General features: G+C 34.9%; 1 protein-coding gene across 2 annotated transcripts in view; it reads right to left on the bottom strand.

Moving 5' to 3' along the window:
* LOC148949815 (uncharacterized) overlaps positions 1–19,402 on the bottom strand; it is a 125,032-nt gene extending 105,630 nt beyond the window's left edge. The window contains exons 1-2 of one of the 2 annotated variants that reach the window (XM_089093766.1): positions 19,338–19,402; positions 2,279–2,391 (exon numbers count right to left, since the gene is read on the bottom strand). In XM_089093766.1, the coding sequence (XP_088949892.1) occupies positions 2,279–2,311 (33 nt within the window). In that variant the 5' untranslated portion in view covers positions 2,312–2,391; positions 19,338–19,402. Of the gene's footprint in view, positions 1–14; positions 116–2,278; positions 2,392–19,337 lie in introns of those variants that run through there. The other variant, XM_089093767.1, reaches the window with a different exon arrangement.
* Positions 19,403–19,807: the final 405 nt, after the last annotated feature.

Genomic DNA, 19,807 nt, shown 5'->3' on the forward strand with positions numbered 1-19,807 from the left:
CTAGAATCACTTACCTGGATCGCGTATCAAACTGTCTTCTTGGACTCTCAAAAGATCATGCAAACTATCCAATTCCAATAGCTTTGATCGTTAGGACATATCCACTGTACCCGAACTTCTCAAAAAAAAACATTGAAGGAAGAATTAATGCCTCTCGCCCAAGAAAACAACTTCCCAAGAGTTGGAGGGAAGAATTTTCAGCCCATCCCTTCCAAGTACTACTGAGGACTGCGACAAACAGGGAGGTACACCAAAAATATTTCTCCATCAAAAGGAGCAGCCACAAGCCAGCCAATCCTACCAAATGAGAGTTAAATAAGTAAGTACAACTTTTTTAAACTTAACTTTATCGCATGCAGAACAATGGTCTGCGTAGCACAGGTACCAATCTGCTGATTGTCTGCCTTCGGCTGGGAGTGCAATGCGTGGTTGGGGAAAATCATTTGACATTTGTCACGGCTTTTCCCCAGATTTTTCTGGTACACATTTGGAGCTTGGTCAACTAACTAAGTACTGTAAGTAAGCTGATTATAAATATGAAAAAAAAAATTAAATGAAAGTTGATCATTAACAGTTATCAACAAACATGAATTTGCATATATTTTTTTTTATACAATGGAGTTAAATTTTAGTAGAAACAAGGAGCAGGATATTTTGACGAAGGTCAGACAATTAAATTTAATAGATATGAGAAATATAAAATCCCTGTCTACAAAATATGAGTATTTTAGTTTTCAAAGAAAGATAGTCATGCATGCATGTTTTTTCTTCAGTTTTTTTCTTCCAGCCATTGATAATTGAAAAAGGGTTGGTTCAAATTAAAATTCAAAGATTTAATGTCCTTTTTAAGTAGCAAAAAAGACTATGCCATAGGAAAGTACAGCATCCTGGCCCATAAAAAAGCAACTCAAGCCCGAGCAGGGGCAAAAACAATTTCGAACGAGAAAACTCTAATATCATTAAAAAGTAAGCGTATTTACATAGCCTCCTAGTCACAGAACCAAAAATGGCGGGCGATATATCGCAGGTATATACATGGCGTATTTCACAGCGTTGAACCCCATCTATTAAGGCGTTGGCCAACGGGTTATTTTATGTGAATAGAGGGTACCTAAGGTCAAAAATACGTTTTGGACACATATTTTACACTTAATATGACAGGTGACCTAGATGAGCTGAATGAATATTTATATGATTCTATATTCACCAACTTACCTTCTTTCATTGGGAAGAATATAAATATAACATTGGGAAGAATAAATAACCATAGTACTCTCTTAATAAAATGAATAGAAATGAAATTTAGCCTAGTAAACACGTTTCTTTCAAATACAAGTCAAGATTTACATTAGGATAAAAAAGAACATAAATGATTCCTTGTGTATTAGTGGGGCTGCCCCCTCCTCAACCCTTCCTCTCTTTGTATGTAAAAGCCTGAATTCTTTCCTCAAATTTAAAAACAACTGACCAAACAGAATGACAATTGGAATGGGTTATAAGATTGAAATAGTTTCTTAAATAACTCATTACTTCAAGAACGAATTCTGTGACGCAGGGGCAGTAAAAATTGGATAAAAAGCATATTTCACAACATGTCAAAAATGGAAGAACTTATTAATGCAAGTTCGCTTCAACAGCAAAATTTTCAATTCAAATATTTGTGGCCCAATCAGTAAATAAGACACTCACAATTAGGCTATCCAATAACTACATTTGTTGTACTCATAAATTCTTTCAGTAAAGCTTTACTGAAAACTTTATAAAACTTTTTAATTTTTTATAAAACTTTAGTGTGAAGAGCAGAGGGTTGAGAAGAGGTAAGTCCCCATCACATAAAGAAAACTTCTCTTTGTTTTAGGTTTTAATATCAGATTAATTTCATTTGAAAAAAAAAATGCTTTTTAATTTAATTTGAGGGTGTACATTGCTTCCTTCTAAATGGCAGTCAAAAGAACCCTGCAAATTACAATTTGTATAAATACCTATACACAGGCTGAGGCAGGATTCTCCCACTGCTGAGAGAGACCTAGAGCCCCACACATGAAAAAATATAACTTAAAAGTACAAGCTTTTCGTTTTTCGAACCCCTAGGGAAATCCCACGAGCGGGGTCCTGTGTGCATCTACATTTACTATTTCTCGCGATTGCGAAGTATAGTCAAAGAAACATGAAAATACAGCTAATATCAAGAGATAGATGTAGGAATATTGACTGAAATAAATATCTGGGGAGAAAAAAAAAATATAATAAGTAAGTGAGAAAATACGAACAAACTTGCCTCTGTTCTTGTAACCATCGTAATTATCTGCATAAAAGCGGAATAAATGTTTTCAGCTTTCAGTTGTCAGTTTCCCAGCCATATTGGCTACTTTTAGTAGATAAGTTTGATATCTATAAACAATAAGGTTAATGGTTTTTTTTATAGAGGAAGGTAACTAGGTGATATTCAGTAGATAGCCTAGAGGCACAGGCTATGCAAAGAGAAAAAGCTTATATAATCTTTTCTCTTGTCCTAGGAAGGTAAAAAAGCATATCAACCTTATTCCTGAATAGAAAAGCTATATCTACAAATTTGTTGTTTTTCCAATGAAAACACACAAAAAAGTCGTTTTTAATGATAGAATCTCCCAAAAAAGGTATTTTCGAAACTGGGGGGAAGGGGGAAACACCGTCTCTCCCCAATTAAGCCATTGAGTGAAGATTCAATAAAGATATGGTTGTAAAAGAGGTAAGTATTTGGCTGTTTAATCGTATACTGTTAGAATGAAAGGACTAAAACCGTTGGATTATCAATTTTTTTTTTTACACAAATGGAATACAAAAAAAATTAATAAAACCAAGTATAAATAATAAAAATCACAAATGCTCCTAACCCTAAAAATATTATCAACTCCATGCAGTATTTAGAATATTTTTAATCCAATTTTTGATTTTACATCAATTGTCTTATTACTGCCAAAGATTGCCTCCAGCTATCTTTGTAATTACCCAAAAATATTTTATACCATTATTTCCTTTTCGTGTTTCTGGAGGGGGGGGGGGGGGTTCAGATATCATCGCAGGGTAAGATAAAGGTTAAAACTAGGGCTTTGGACAAAGTGTTTAAGATTTGATTTTTAAAAAGGACATAAAATAAGAAATCAAATGAAACTACTTTTATTAGCATGTTTCCTTTTAATGCGGCCAACCACGGCAAATTTATCAATCAGGATTGGGCTACATAGGGTTAGCTTAAATGGGGATTAAGTTACATAGGGGGGATGAGTCAAGAAATAAAAAAAAGAAAAAACAACAAAAACTTAAAATATCAATCAATTTCTTAGTGTTCCTCCATTGACCTTTCTCATACCAAGACAGATAGATACTTTATTTTATGATTAAACAAAAACTAGGTATAAACAAGAAGGAAGGAAAGTAAAAAACAAAACAAATAAACGCTACAAAATGAACTAAAAAAAACAGTCAAAATCACATATTTAAAAAAAATACACAAAAACTAATCAAAATTAAGTCTATTGGTACAAGTTAAAAATCAATTCACAATGGTCTGACCTCTCTTATTTCTAATGAACAGCCTCAGTGTTAACCTCCATCTTACCCTGTTATGATAACTCAACGCCCAAAAAGAAGAAAAAACGAATGAAAAATGTAAAAGTAAATACTATAGGACACCAGAGGTTTAAAAAATTCTTTAGCTCCAATTCAAAATAAACCACCAAGTGAATATTATAGGGAGGCTTGAATATTATAGGGAGGTTGATAGAAGAGCATCGCCAAGCGCTGAAAACCATGTTATGACCAAGATGGGCCCAGGATTGCACAAAGCCTCCATTCATGGAGGTCCCAGGGACTTCTTGCTGTCCGGTTCTAAGCCGGCTTAAGCACTTCGGTGTAGACTTGAGAAGATATGTGATCTCCGTCCTGCACTGGTATCCGGGATCATTGCTTTTCCTGAGGCGAAAAAAATTTCAATGATTTAAAGAACATGAAAATTGGAACTTGGAATGTTACGACATTAAAAAATGACTATCGTATCGACATTTTGACTGACGAATTCAGACGATTCGAACTAGATCTATTAGGAGTTTCAGAAACTCATATCCCAGGGGTAGGAAGCATGAAATTAGGTGATATAGAATTTGTTTACTCAGGCAGGAAGGATGGGTTACATAGACAGGGAGTAGGGCTCATGATGAATAAGGAAGCGGCTAAGTCTTGTTTAGGCTGGGAAGGTATTAATAATAGAATACTAATTGCTCATTTTATGACTAGAAAGTTCAAGGTATCAGTTAGAGTAGTATATGCCCCTGTAAAACCGACTGATGGAGATAGTAGTGACTCAGATGAATTCTACTTACAGTTACAGGAGCAAAAAGACACGGTCCCACGTAGAAATATGATGTTATTGCTGGGAGATTTTAACGCCCAGGTTGGTAGAAATAAGGATAGATGGTATCCCAGCTTAGGTAAATTTGGTGTAGGAAAAGAAAACAGTAATGGATACAGACTTTTGCAATTTTGTAGGTATAACAATCTAGTTATAACCAATACGGTGTTTGGTCATAAAATGGCTCATAAGCTAACATGGTATTCACGTGATGGTAAGACAGCAAACCTTATTGATTATGTTATAGTAAATCGAAGACTGGTTGGATCAATACAAGATACTAGGGTATACAGGAGTGCTGTTATTGATGTTAAAAGTAAAGATCACCATCTAGTAGTGTCAAGGGTTAATTTAAAGCTGAAATATCGGAAGGGTAATTACCTCCCGGGAAGTTATGATTTTAGTAGACTCCTGGATGAGAATTTGAGAGAAACTTTCCAGGAACAGTTGAATACTAAACTTGAGGGTTTAAGATTTGATAATGTGGAAGATGGTTAAAATAATTTTAGAAAAATAATTTGTGAAGTTGCTGAAGGTGTATTAGGGAAGAAAGCTAGAACTGCAGCTAAGAATATTAGTGAAAAAGCTTTAAGTTTAATAGACAGGAGAAAGGACTTGTACAAGAATTATCTGAGTGATAGATCGCATGAAAACAATAGAAATGTAAAGAAAGTGGAGAAAGCATTTAAATATGAATTAAGGAGGTGTGAAGTGGAGGCCATGGATAAAATTGCCGAGGATTCAGAAGATGCAGCTGGGGGGCATAATAGTAAAATATTGTGCTGGAACGTTAACAAATTGAGAGGTAGTAGTCAATCCGGACTTGTCCCAGTTAAAGATAGGAATGGGGTGGCAATTAGCGATAAGACAAAAGCTAAAGCGAGATGGGCCGAACATTTTGAGAATTTGCTTAACCGTGATAGAGTTGCAGGAAAAAATATAGAGGAAAATGAAAAAGTTTGTGATACCTTTGATGTGAAGGAAGATTTGTTTTGTGAGGAGGAATTAGAAACAGTACTAAAAGGATTAAAGAATAATAAGGCTCCAGGTGCTGATAGGGTAGTAAATGAGTTTCTTAAATATGGTGGCTCTGAGGTTGGAAATAAGTTATTGGAGATTATGAATATGATTTTTGAAAAAGGGGAAGTACCTAATGATTTTAGGAAAACCTTAATTAAGCCACTTTATAAGAAAGGTGATAAAAGTGAGTGTGGTAATTATCGAGGCATTAGTCTGGTCTCTGTAGGTAGCAAATTGCTTAGTAATATGATACTTTTTAGACTGAGAGATGCCGTAGACAAAGTTTTAAGAGAAGAGCAGTGCGGTTTTAGAAAAGGTAGAGGATGTGTTGACCAAATTTTCACTCTTAGGTTAATAATTGAGAAGTGCCTAAGTTTTGAAACACCTTTGGTCCTCAGTTTTATAGATTATGAGCAAGCGTTCGATTCTGTTGATAGAGGAGCTTTAGTAAAGGTTTTATCCTTGTATGGTATACCAGACAAATACATTAAAGTGATTAGTGCTATGTACGAGAATAACACTGCTGCGGTTAAGGTAGGAAATGAGGTTAGCAGCTGGTTTTGTATTAAATCAGGAGTTAAGCAGGATTGTGTTCTATCCCCCTTTATATGGATTATTTTGATGGACTTTGTTTTAAGGAGCACAGGAAAGGCAATGGGAGACCACGGAATCAAATGGGGAGGAAAAAGTCTCCTGGACTTGGATTATGCTGATGATTTAAGCATCCTAGATGAAAGTGTGAGCAAAATGAATGAAGTTTTAGAGGCTTTGCGAGTTCAGGGTGCTAGTATTGGTTTGAAAATTAATGTTAGGAAGACCAAGTCACTAAGGCTAGGAATAAGGAATAAGGATGAAAAGGTGTCGTTGGGTAATGAAAAGATTGATCGGGTGGACAGCTTCACTTACCTTGGTAGTATTATTAGTAAAGATGGTGGGAGCAGTGAAGATGTTAAAATTAGAATAGCCAAAGCTCAGGGTGTTTTGTCACAGTTAAAAAAAGTCTGGAAGAATAGGAAGATAAGTCTGCAAACCAAGATTAGAATCTTAGAAGCTACAGTGATGACAGTGGTCAAATATGGCTCTGAAGCATGGACGCTCCGAAAAGCGGATGAAGATTTGCTAGATGTTTTCCAGAGAAATTGCTTAAGGATTGTTCTGGGTACCCGGCTGACTGACCGTATTTCAAACAATAGGCTATACGAAAAATGTGGTTCAATACCGCTTTCTAGGTCTATAATGAAAGAAAGGTTGAGGTGGTTAGGGCATGTTGTTCGGATGAAGGATGACAGATTGCCGAAGATTGTTCTTTTCGGCCAACCATCTAGGGCTAAACGGAAAGCAGGTCGTCCCCGTCTGGGTTGGGAGGACGTCATAAAGAAAGATTTAAAGGAAATGGGAACTTCGTGGGCGGGTGTAAAAAGGGAGGCTTTGAATAGATTGGGGTGGAGGAGGAGCGTGCGTAGCTGTGTTGGCCTCAGGCGGCTTGGTGCTGCGATGAGTTGTTAGTAGTAGTAGTAGTAGCTTGGGTCAGTGATATTTTCATTTCAAAACAGTCTTTAAGTGAATAATAAGAAAAGTTTTATTTAGAAAATAATTAAAATGTGCTTCTAAACTTTAATTATTAATATAGAAACCTTGAACAATTTCCATGGATTGTTCATCTGATACAATACAATATAATACTATTTCCTATTACTCACATTTATTCTTGTAACTTTCTCTTTTTATACATCTTCTAACTGTCTGACCAAATTAAGTAGTATCATTAAACAAAAGCTAGATTCCTTATTTCATTTTTTTTCTATAAGTTTTGGATATATTTAAGGGCTAAAGGCCTTTTCTGGCAAAATTTATACAGTGCCATTTGGAAAAGAAAGGGGTTGATAATTCAAAAGAAAGTGGGATAGGGTCTAGGAACATAGGAGTGGATTTCAAGAATTTCAAGAAGTTTATTGTCATTATAATTGACTTAATGGAATTTACATTCATATGTAAATTCTTGGCTTCATCCAAAACATTGGGAGAATTTTGAGGGAGTCACTTTTGAAATTTCTATGACATGCTTCAAGGATCGGCAAGCCATCTACATATTAACATATTTGAGACCAATTTCAATAATTATTACTAGATATAAGAGTGATCCTAATGGGGTTCCTTGAGGAATTCCAAACTTAGTAGGGAGAGGTTCAGAGAAAACATTTTTGTATTTTACAACATGCAACCTATTTGAAAGAAAACATATATAAAATTTACTAAGAGAGTGATTACTTCAAAAAGTCATTCAGTAATAAATGAATTAGGATATTGTGATCAACCAAGTCCAATGCTTAAAAATATGAACATGATATAAGGCCAAGCAGCAATTCCTCAGATGATAGAAAAATTTAGCTCCAGAAAGTAAAATTACAATTTAAAAAAAAAACTTTTTTCAAAGTTTTTTCATCTGAATTATTATTAGAAATAATATTCATCAAAATCTCCCATCTGGTATTCCCTACACCCTACACCAGGCAAGAATTTTCAACACTTAGAACAAAGTTTTGTTAATATATAATGAAGGTTCCCCAAAGTAATATCCGGCCTCACGATTTACAGGATGTTTTCAGATTGCCATCAAAATTGGGACCACGTCCTATACTTATTCGGTTTTCAAACGCATATCAAAGAGACATTATTTTGCGCAACGGGAGAGTTTTTGGACAGGAAAGAGTGTTTGTGACTCGGTATTATTCACCTACAGAACGAGAGATTAGAAACAAATTAAAACCAATGCATTAAGAGGCACACACCAAGAACCTGAAACCTAAGTGGAAGGGAATGAAGTTGATAGTTAATGAAACCACTGACGAGTATAATAGAGAAACTGGCACTGTTCGATCATATAATCGGGGTACCCAAATTGAGGCTGCAAACAATCCAGCGGAGGAAACGAGCTCCTAAACTTACAGGGAAAGAACAAGCAGTTTTCAGTCTCAATCAGGAGAGATAAGAAAAAGATCCTTGTCAATAGAGACTGTTGTGTCAGAATTTGGATCAGCTTTTGGGAGCGAGGGCGAAGATAACGACTATCAGAACTCGAATAAACAAGATCTAAGCCTCAATAGTAGTATAGAACAAAAGCTAAGTAAGGCAGCAAGAATGGAGAATGATAGAAAAAACAGTGAAAAATAGGAACTCGCGGGCTATGGGAAACAATTTAAATATTTTTTGGTTGGTCATTGGAATATTCAAGGTGTCGCAAGTGTAAAGTTTGAAAGGATTAAACAAACAAACGATTTTGACGTGTTGCGTATTGTACAGACGTGGAAAAGTGTAGAGGAAAGTTTGAATATTGTTGGATATAAAGAGTTTAAAGCAAGCAGGACAAAAAGTAGAAGTAGTAGAACATACGGGGGGCTATCTGTGTTCGTGAAAAACAGAACGTTTGCTTCAGTTAAAAGACTACCTAGTAAAACTGAAAATTTCGTGTGGATTATGCTTCGTTAAAAGTGCTCAGTAATGTATATTATGTTAAATTCCGTATATTTACCACCTCAGTCTAGCTCATATTCAAAAGAAGATGCTCGGAAACTTCTGTCTAAGGAATTGGCTGCTATATGTTTGAAGTACCCGCACATGGGATTTATATTGATGGGGAATTATAACGCGTACACGGCCGATTTTTTATAACAACATGAATCTTCTGATGGTTTTAATTTTGCAGATCTTTAATTCAAGAAGAAGAAAGTTTTGAGAATTTAAGGGGAAGGCATACAAAGGACGAGGGAAGGAGAAAGAACACTTGGGGAAGTAAGCTTTTACATTTTTGTGAGGAGCATGGTTTGATAATGGTTAATGGAAGGGTTGGAAAGGATACGGGGATAGGAGAGTTTAAATGTTTGTCAGGTAAGAACCCAAGTTTAATTGATAATATTTTAGTTGATGGTTGTTTCGTGTTGTTTTGTGCAGATTTTGAAGCTTTGGAAATTGTTGGCTCTGATCATTTGTAACTGATATTAGAGGTGAGAGTTGAAGATCACTAACGAAAAAATAGGGTTATAGAAAAGGTTTTGGAAAAAAGTGTGCTAGATCTAAGAAAAAATGTAATAATAGAGAAAGTAATAGATATTTATCATGAAGATTTATTTAAGGTTAATGTAGGAAACAAAAATTTAGAGAAAGAAACAGAGAAGATTATTGAGTTAGTTGAAGTGGGAAAAGTAAGTGAAGCAGTATGTAATTTAGAAGAATCGCTGAGGCAGATATGTGAACTGCGGAAAAAGAAGAAATCAACGAAAACATCTTTTTATTACGAGTGTGAGAATCTTTGACTCATTGTACAAGAGAGCCTGAGGAATTTACACTCATCCCAACCGCACGGAATAGAGAATAATTCTAGAATTTACAGAGAGAATAGAAAGCGGTATAAGAAGATGGTAAGAGAGAAAAAACAATGCGAAGCAGCAAAGAAAGAAAAAAAACTTATTAAACGATTCAGGGAAAAAGATCCACATCAATTCAGGAAAGCTGTACATAGGTCACTGAAGGGAGAGGCACACAAGACATATTCTTTGGAAACCTGAACAGTGGGAACAGCCCCTCAGGACACAATCGGTAAACGGAAACCGAATGGAAGATCTCCAAAACATTTTACCAGAAATTATAGCTTTTGGACCCCTGATAGAAGGAGACACGAAATTGATAGCACCAATTTCGGAACAGGAGATATGGGAGGCTATGAAATCAGCTAAAGAAAATGCTACAGAGACGGAATTCCACTACAAGTATAGAAAAATGCAAAAGAAGTATGCATGCCCATTTTAACTGTCATTTTCAGCCACATATTTTTATTGTACAGCAGGCCCAATCGAATGGACAACATCTATAGCTGTACCATTATATAAAAGAGAAAAAAGCAAAGAATTCTTAAATTACTGACTGATCCAGATTTCTCCAATAGTTAGCAATATTTTTTGTAAGATAGTAGATAGTCAGCTAAGAAAATGGCTCGAAGAATTAGGGAAATTAATAGAAGAGCAGGTCCGGTTTAGGAAAGAAGGGGGTACAATAAAATAAAAGTTCAAAATAGGGATAAAATCCTTTTTAATAGACAGTGTATAATAAATTTCACAAAAAAATACCAAATATTTCGGTCACTTATACAGTGACCGTCATCAGTAGTAAAACTGATGTAGAGTTTTACTACTAATGAGGTCACTGCATATGTGACCAAAATATTTAGTATTTATTATGATATTTATTATAAACTGTCTATTAAAAAGGATTTTATCCCTATTTTGAACTTTTATTTTATCGTCATGGAAAGGCAGTGTGGTCTCCGAAATTATCTACGTCATATTGAAGGGGGTACAATAGAGCAGGTTTTTATTTTACATAGTATAGTTAGAACAGGAATCATGAAAAGAGGGGGTAGGATTTACATAGCGTTCCTGGTCGTAAGAGGGGCTTTTGATAATGTGATCAGAGCTATGCTAGTTAAGCAACTTTTGGAGATTGGATTGCCAGTAAATTTTTCTAGATTAATTGTAGGAATATATAGTTCAGTAGGCCTAGTTGTTAGAATACTAGGTAAGGTATCCCGGAGAATTTTGACGTGAATAGGTTTAAAACAGGGATGCCCACGGTAACCAAATTTGTTCAATGTGTATTAGTAAGAAGAAAAGGGAAATTGCAGTTTTTAGGAAATGTGGAAAATTAAGGAAAGATGATGAACTTAGATTTAAAGGTGATTTTATAGAGATTAAAAAAGAATTCGTGTGTTTAGGGGTTAAGTTTTTTGGGAATAGTAAGTATGCACAAGAGGTTAAGCATAGAGTACAAAAGGGAAATATGTGTATGAATTTAATTTTAAAAAGTGAAGTTGGAAAGATTAGGGATTTAGCAATGCATAAATATTTATTTAGTACTAAACTCCTCCTATTTATGCATTAAGGGTCTGAGATGTGGGGCTTTAGAGAAAGTGAGGAGTTGAAGAGAATTCAAAGAAATTATTTTAAGAGAGTTTTTAGGGCCCATAAATCCGCTCACAGTGTTATTCTAGAGGGAGATATAGGACTAAATACGTTAAGAAAAGACAGGTAAATCAGAATGGTGAAGTTTTGGATACAAATTTTAAGAAGTAAAAATAGGCTAGCAAAACAAGTGTATTTTAGTTTGTTGGAGGATAAGAGAGAGGTAGGGTGGCAAGAAATTAAGAAAATTTTAGATGAAGTAGGATATTTGTATTTTTGGAATGAACGCCAGGGATCAAATTTGGATACAGTGGTTGATAAGGTAAAAGAAAGGTTACATGAGCAAGGAATACAGCAGTGGTAGGCTCGGAAGGAGGCATCAGGATCTCTGAGTCTGTATAGTACAGTGAAGGACACATGGGGGGAAGAAGTTTATATTAAGTCTGGGTTGAAAGGGGAAGAAATAAAAAGAATTTTGAAATTAAGGGGCGGGTCGATTGATATTGGGGAAATGGAGAGGAAATTTAGGGGTATAGTGTTAACCCCGTCCCTTGTCCGATGTGTGGGAAGATGATGATGATATTTTTCATTTTTTGGGGAATTGTAAGGAATCGACGGATCTGAGAAACGAGCGTTTTTCGCTAGTGTTGGCATAAAGAAGATGGGTCGTAGGGATTGCAGGGTCACGAGTTAAAATGACTTTAAGAAATCTGGCTAAATACGATGATGAAAGGCTGATACATCATGAAAGATGTATCTCCTTATGAATATTTTCGTGAAGATTCAAGTACGTTTTCTTTTTAATTTATGTTTTTGTTTGTTTTTGTTATGTTTATGTTCTGTTTTTTTTTCTATGGCCTGATGGTTTTTTTTTGGAAATACATGCATAAATACATATAATATCCTCTGCAGTTTCAATTTAATTTTATAAAGAAAAATCCAAAATGGCTACATTTGAGAGAAAGTCAGGTGTATCTTGATGCATTGGTGCTGATCCCAACTTTTTTTGTCATAAAATAACCAAGCACTGATAGTTTGAACATTACATAGCTAAAAAATTGTTGGGCACTCATTTTGTGCTGAAAATAGGAAACTTATCGCATTGAATATTATTTTCTTATCTGGGTGTAGCCTTTTAGATAGAGTGTCCATGTTTTGCATTATCAACATATAATGACAGCTTCAAGAGATGGCACTCCATGTCACAACTAAGCAGAGTTATCCTGTTTTGAAGGAAAATTTCAACAGTAGTTCTAAAATTGCACTGTCAAATCATTGGTCCCTTTACTCTACAGTAATTTGCTAAACTTTTTTAATCTGAAGATCTATCACAAAAACTTTCCATAAATACAATAATATAAATAGAATTTCTATTAATTTAACTCAACACTAATATGGCATAATCAAAGGTGCAATAAGGTTATATGAAGTACAGAAACATTCCAATACCATAATCTCTAAGGGCAAAGATATTGGCAATTGTCATAGGGTAGGCAGTGCCCACCCATCTCCCCAAGCTATGCCCATGATAATGACAAAAAGCAGCTGGAAGAAAATGTGGTAAATATCTTGATTATCGGAGAATTCAGATAGCTAAGAAATAAACTTACCTTTACAATTAGAATTTCATCATGAATCCAAATATGACATTTGTTTCTGTTGCAAATTCAATTTTAAGCCCCTTTACAGACCCTCAAAGATGATACCCTTTTCTCTTATTTTAGATACAACTTATGTACCTATGTTAGCATCAATCTTGTTAAATTCAAATTACCTGTAAATTGAATGGACAGTGAATAAACCAAGAATCAATAAATGGAATGGAAATATATAATATGGGCTATATATTTGGGTAAGGTCAGACAGGATAGGTTATTAAGTTAGGTTAAAACTGAATTTGCAACAGTAACAAAACCGTAACAAATGTCACATACGGTTTCAGGATGAGATTCTGATTGTAAAGATAAGTTTGCTTCTTATCCATCTGAATAGCCTATTCTGTTAATCAAGATATTTACCAAAAATATATGGCCAATGAAGAATTCACTAAGTGAGGTGATGAAAGTGAAACTGTGTGTATTCAGAAATAATATAGCCGAAGCATGTATTTGAGAAATTTTAAAATAGTTTTCAGAGTTTTATAATGTTTTCTTATGTAGAGTGGGACTACTAAAGTGATGTCCCAATTTCATTTATTAAAGTTTCATTCTCATGACTCATTTTAAACCAAATGAAATGTATGTTGTTCACAAATGAGATGGGAAGAGGTTAAGAAAAAATTTAAGGGAAGCTTGAACTTCATAAAAGAAGAAAAATAATAAAGCTTTGAAAAAATTTGGGTAGAGCAGGAGCTTGTATAGGACTCAGGTGGTTGTATATTTATAATTATTCACATAATTTAGCTAAGTAGAAAGTGAATATATCACTTGATGCCTTTTTATACTTGTTTTAAATTCAATAATTGCTTCTGAGACAAATTCCATATTGAGCCCTTAATGAGGTACAAAAAAGGTAGCTTGTCAATGGTTTCTAAGATTATGATGTATATCATAGGCAGCACGCTATTGCTGCCTAAGTAAAAAACGATTTGGGCCCAATGTGTTTTTGGTTTTTTCTCCATACCCAGGCACTTCGTATTGAAGAAGTTGTTGTAGAAACTTCAAAACGGGCTCATTCGATTGGAAATTGGAGTGGCTAGTGCCCTTTTTCATATTCGAAAGCAATTGGAGGGCAACTAGGTCCCCCCCCCCAACACCCCTCATTACCCCAAACACATCCAATCAAAATTTGGAGATAATCATTTTGTTCAGCATAGTTGATTTCCAGATAAAAAATATGTTTTTGAGGAGAACACTTCCCCTAAACTCTCAGGGCAAGGGTTTTAAGTTATGCCCTGAGGGTATATAAGAACGATGTTGGCACAATGTACTATATATTATTTATTTTCCTTTAGAGCAGGACACTTCACATGGAAGGGGTCATCGTAGAAACTCCAAAAGGGGCTCATTCAATTGGAAATTGAGAGTTCTAGTGGCTTTCTTAACAGTCAAAAGTGATTGGAGGGCAACTAGCCCCCCCCGCCCATCATTCCCCCAAACACATCCAATCAAATATGTTTTTGAGGAGGACACTCTCCCACAACCCTCAGGGCAAGGGTTTTAAGTTATGCCCTGGGGGCATATAAGGTTTTTATAGAAGGCATTGTTGTAGAAACTTCAAAACAGGCTCTTTCGAGTGTAAATTTGAAGGGCTAGTGCCCTTTTTAATAGTCGAAAGTGATTGGAGGGCAAATAGCACCCCCCCCCCATGCCCATCATTTCCCCAAACACATCCAATCAAAAATTTTTAGATAGCCATTTTGTTCGGCATAGTTTATTTCCAGATATAACATATGTTTTTGAGGAGGATACTCTCCCAGAGCCCTCAGGGCAAGGGTTTTAAGTTATACCCTGGAGGCATATAAGGTTTTTAAAGAAGGCGTTGTCATAGAAACTTCAAAAAGGCTCATTCAATTGGAAATTCAAAGGACTAGTGCCCTTTTTAATAGTCAAAAGTGATTGGAGGGCAACTAGTCCTCCCCCCCCCCACCCATCATTCCCCCAAACACATCAAATAAAAATTTTGAGATAGTCATTTTGTTCAGCATAGTATATATAAAGACAGAAAATATATTTTTGAGGATGAAACTCCCCCACAACTCTCAGGGCAAGGATCATAAGTTATGCCCTGGGGGCATATAAGGTTTTTTATTGAAATCTTTGTCATAGAAAATTGAAGAAGGGCTCATTTGATTTGAAATTCAAAGGGATAGTACCCTTTTTAATAGTCGAAAGTGATTTGAGGGCAACTAACCCCCCTCTCACGCCCACCATTTCCCCAAACACATCCAATCAAAAATTTTAGATAGCCATTTTATTCAACATAGTTAAAAATTTTGGAAATTAGGTCTTTAATGATGACAACCCCTCCCCCCACAGCCCTCAGGGCAAGGCTTGTAAGTTATGCCCTGGGGCATATAAAGTTTTTATTGAAAGCATTGTCATAGAAACTTCAAAAGGGCTCATTCAATTGGAAATTGAAAGGGCTGGTGCCTTTTTTAATAGTTGAAAGTGATTGGATAGCGACTAACACCCCTCTCACGCCCACCATTTTCCAAAACACATCCAATCAAAATTTTTAGATATCCATTTTGTTCAATGTAGTTGAACGTTCTGGAAATTAGGTCTTTTAGGATGATAACCCCCTCAGAGCTCTCAGTGCAAGGGTTGTAAGTTATGCCCTGGGGGCATATATGGTTTATATAGAAAGTTGTTGTATAAATCATAAGCAGCAGGACTGTGCTGCCTAAGTAAAGAACGGGGACACTCGAGAATAAGACAAGAAATGTGGACTAACTAAAGAGGAGGACATTCCCCCACAACCCTCAAGGCCAGGGTTTTAAGTTATGCCCTGGGGGCATATAAGAACAATGTTGGAACAATGTATTATTAATTTCTTCCTTTAGAGCAGGGCACTTTGTATCAAAGAAGTTGTTGTAGAAACTTCAAAATGTGCTCATTCAATTGGAAATTGGAGTGGCTTGTGCCCTTTTTAATAGTCAAAAGTGATTGGAAGGCAACTAGTACCTCTCTCATGCCCACCATTTCCCACAAACACATCCAATCAAAATTTTGAGCTAGCAATGTTATTTAACAGAGTTGAAATTCCTGGAAATTTGGTCTTAAAGGATGACAACCACCCTAAGAGACCTTAGGGTAAGGGTTGTAATTTATGCCCTGGGGGCATATAAGGTGTTTATAGAAAGCATTGCCGTTTCCAAAAGGGCTTATTTGATTGGAAATCGAAAGGCCTAGTGCCCTTTCTAATAGTCAAAATGATTGGAAGGCTTGACATTTTTATAGTAAAGATCGAAGTGGGTATAATGTATTATTTTTTGTTGTTGTTGTTGTTTAGACCAGGGCACTTTTTATTGAAGGAGTTGTCTTGGGAACTTCGAAAAGGGCTCATTTGATTGAAAATAGAAAGGGCTGATGCCCTTTTTAATAGTTGAAAGTGATTTGAAGGCAACTAATCCCCCTTCCACAGCCACGCCAACCCTCCCATTTCTGCTCTTAAAATTTAACCAAATCAAAATAGCGTAAGGGTATCCAAGCTATCAAAGAAAGTAAATTTTTTGCGAATGGTATCAAGTTTTCCGTTTCAAGTCATCTAGAGGAGGTATGACACTAAATTAAACACTACTATATGTGTACATATTTTTAAAAAGGTCTATGTTGTTGAGAATGGCTGAAATTTTTTTCCAGCAGACAAATAGCAGGCCAAACTATGAAGTCTTAAAACACTAAAAGATTTAAAGTATTACTTTCTTTTTCTCTGAAAAGACTGTGTCAATATAAAATGAACAGAAATTAATTTAGAAAACTTTTTCCACAAAATAACTTTTTCAAAGAAAAGTTAAGAACTCCATTAAATGAAAAATGAGCAAAAATAAAATCAAATAATCTACCAAGCCTGAAACTACCCCAAATCAGAAATGAAACCCAAAACAAACAGAAATTACAATAATTAACCAAGTCAAACTCAAAACAAGCAGAAATTAACATAAGTTGGTCACCAAACCCCTATGCCTTTCCAAGGCCAGAACAAAATTTGCACTTCACTGAAAAAATACAAGTGAATGTGCATTGTCAGTTTAATATATATATACTGATATTTAGTAATCAAAATGTTAATATTATTTGATTTATTTAAGTTATAAAAGTAAAAACATCTATATTATTTAAGTAAAGTGCAAATTTTGTTCTGGCCTTGGGAAGGCATAGGGGTTGTGTGACCAACTTATGTTAATTTCTGCTTGTTTTGAGTTTGAATGGGTAATTTATTGTAATTTCTGTTTGTTTTGGGTTTCATTTATTTATTGATGTTGATTTGGGGTAGTTTCATGCTTGGTAGATTATTTGATTTTATTTTTGCTCATTTTTTGTTTAATGGAGTTCTTTACTTTCTTTGAAAAACTTATTTTATGGAAAAAGTTTTTTAAATTAATTAAAGTAAAAAAAAGTGCTTAAAAACTATTGAAACATAAAAATTTAGGGTAAAAATTGGGAATTGTGACCCCTGATACTGAGACATGTTAGGAAAACAATTCTTACTTTAAACATGTATACTGATCCTAGTTAACATATTATCCAAGTGGAGAACCTTTATCATCAAGTCTTTCCTCTTTTTTTCCTTCTTTTTCCAACTTAAAAGAAAAAAAAAATACAATTATTGCCATGCTGTCAATGCAATGCATAAATCTTTTGAAATTGCTGCTATAAATTGTATTTATTGATAGTGCTCATCCTGGTCATTATTAATCCCGTTTTTTTTAATGATAGATAACAAAGTATTGCTATAAATATACATTTACATAGAGTATATACCCCCACCACCCTAGTGTGCAAATATAGAACCAAAATTGCATTCTGATTCTAAATATAACTTTCATGTACATCACAAATAAATTTTGCTCTGTATACTCTGTATGTATATGTATATTTATAGCAATATTTTGTATTTTTGCCAGCAGTGACTACTTTATCTATCATTAGGTAAAAATTTAGAATTGTGGCACCTGATAAGGAGACATGTTAAGAAAACAATTCTTACTTTAAAATATGTATAATGATCCTAGTTCTTATATTATCCAACGGGAGAACCTTTATCAACAAGTTTTTCCTCTAAAAATCCTTCTTTTTCTAGCTTAATAGAAAAGTTTCCAAAACCCATGCTGCTGAGATTCAATGCCTAAGTCTTTTGAAATTGCTGCTATAAATTACTGCCAAATATGTTGTTTCATAGATAGCATTCATGCCAGTCTTTTTAATACTTTTTTTTTAATGAATAGTGGTGCAAGGCAAAAATCAAAATAGGAACACTAAAGAACAGCATGAACGCTATCTATAAAACAACTTATTTGGTGGCAATTTAAAGCAGCAATTTCAAAAGACTTAGGCATTGAACCTCAATGGCATGGGTTTTGGAAACTTTTTCTTTTAAGCTGGAAAAGGAAGGATTTTTAGAGGAAAGACTTGATGATAAAGGTTCTCCCCTTGGATAATATGTTAACTAGGATCATTATACATATTTTAAAGTAAGAATTGCTTTCTTAACATGTTTCCTTATCAGGTGCCACAATTCTAAATTTTTACCTATCATTAAAAAAAAAAAACAGAATTAACAAAGAATAGGATGAATGATAGACTATCTATAAATACAATTTATAGCAGCAATTTCAAAAGATTAATGCATTGCATTGAGAGCATGGCAAAAATTGTAATTTTTTCTTTTAAGTTGAAAAAAGAAGGAAAAAAGAGGAAAGACTGGATGACAAAGGTTCTCCCCTTGGATAATACATTAACTAGGATCATTATACATATTTTAAAGTAAGAATTGTTTTCCTAACATGTCTTCTTATCAGGGGCCACAATCCTAAATTTTTACCAAAATTAGCTTTTGAGCAGGGCCTTAAACAACTCCTTATGACCTTTAAGTGAACTGTTAATACAAAAAAAGAAATCCCAATCATGCAACATTGTGCTTTTCCTTTGTTCAAGGTGGGTATTTTTGCCTTTATGGTACTATATGGCCAATTTTTCAGTTTTAAATCTAATTATCATTAGATTTGACAAAATTGGCTCTTACTCTGCCTTCCCCTCCCCCCCCCCCCCCAGGATTTTGAAAAAATCATAACACTGCCTGAGAAGAGGGGTGTCATAATTAGTTTTTCCTTGGTTGTCAGCAACCCTAAGAATAGCCCTGTATCAACTGTGACAAAACAAGAACCAGAAAAACAAGACTGATTTTCATCTCTTTTAATGCCTCAAACTGGCATTTGCCCCAGAAGCGATTACTAAAGTTCAGAATTACAAAAAAATGCATCAAGTAATATATTCACTGTCTTCCTATCCAAATTATATGAATAGGTGTATATTTACCCAGGTGGTTTGATGTTACAATGAATTTTCTCTCTAGTGTAAACAAACCTTTGAAGAAGCATTCCTTCAAATTTTGATTTATGTTGTCGAAAGTGAAATCTATGATGAGTCAAAACATAGGTAGTGCTGTTAAGCACCATTGAGATTCTTCTCTAGGCTGAGATACCTCTGACTGTTTTGTACCTTCATTTTCACAACCATTTCTCGTGTCAATATTTGGTGAGGGTAAGGGGCCAAATCCTGCACAGCCTCTTCCTTCTGGATACGACCTTTATGAGACATACAATTTACCCAAAATAAAATCAGTGTTACTTCTGGTTTACTTTGAATGAATCCCCTGTTTCTAGAGTTGCAACTCAGCATGTTTTTTCGGTACCACTTTGGGTGGCAAAATAGTGTCACTTTCGTATAAAAAGCGTCATTTTCCAAAAATTTTTCGCTCGCGACGCTACGCGTCGCTCGCGTTGGTA

The sequence above is a fragment of the Artemia sp. Qi Xiang Cuo genome, chromosome 8 (genome assembly GCF_049724085.1).
Source record: "Artemia sp. Qi Xiang Cuo chromosome 8, ASM4972408v1, whole genome shotgun sequence".
Lineage (NCBI taxonomy): Eukaryota > Metazoa > Arthropoda > Branchiopoda > Anostraca > Artemiidae > Artemia > Artemia sp. Qi Xiang Cuo.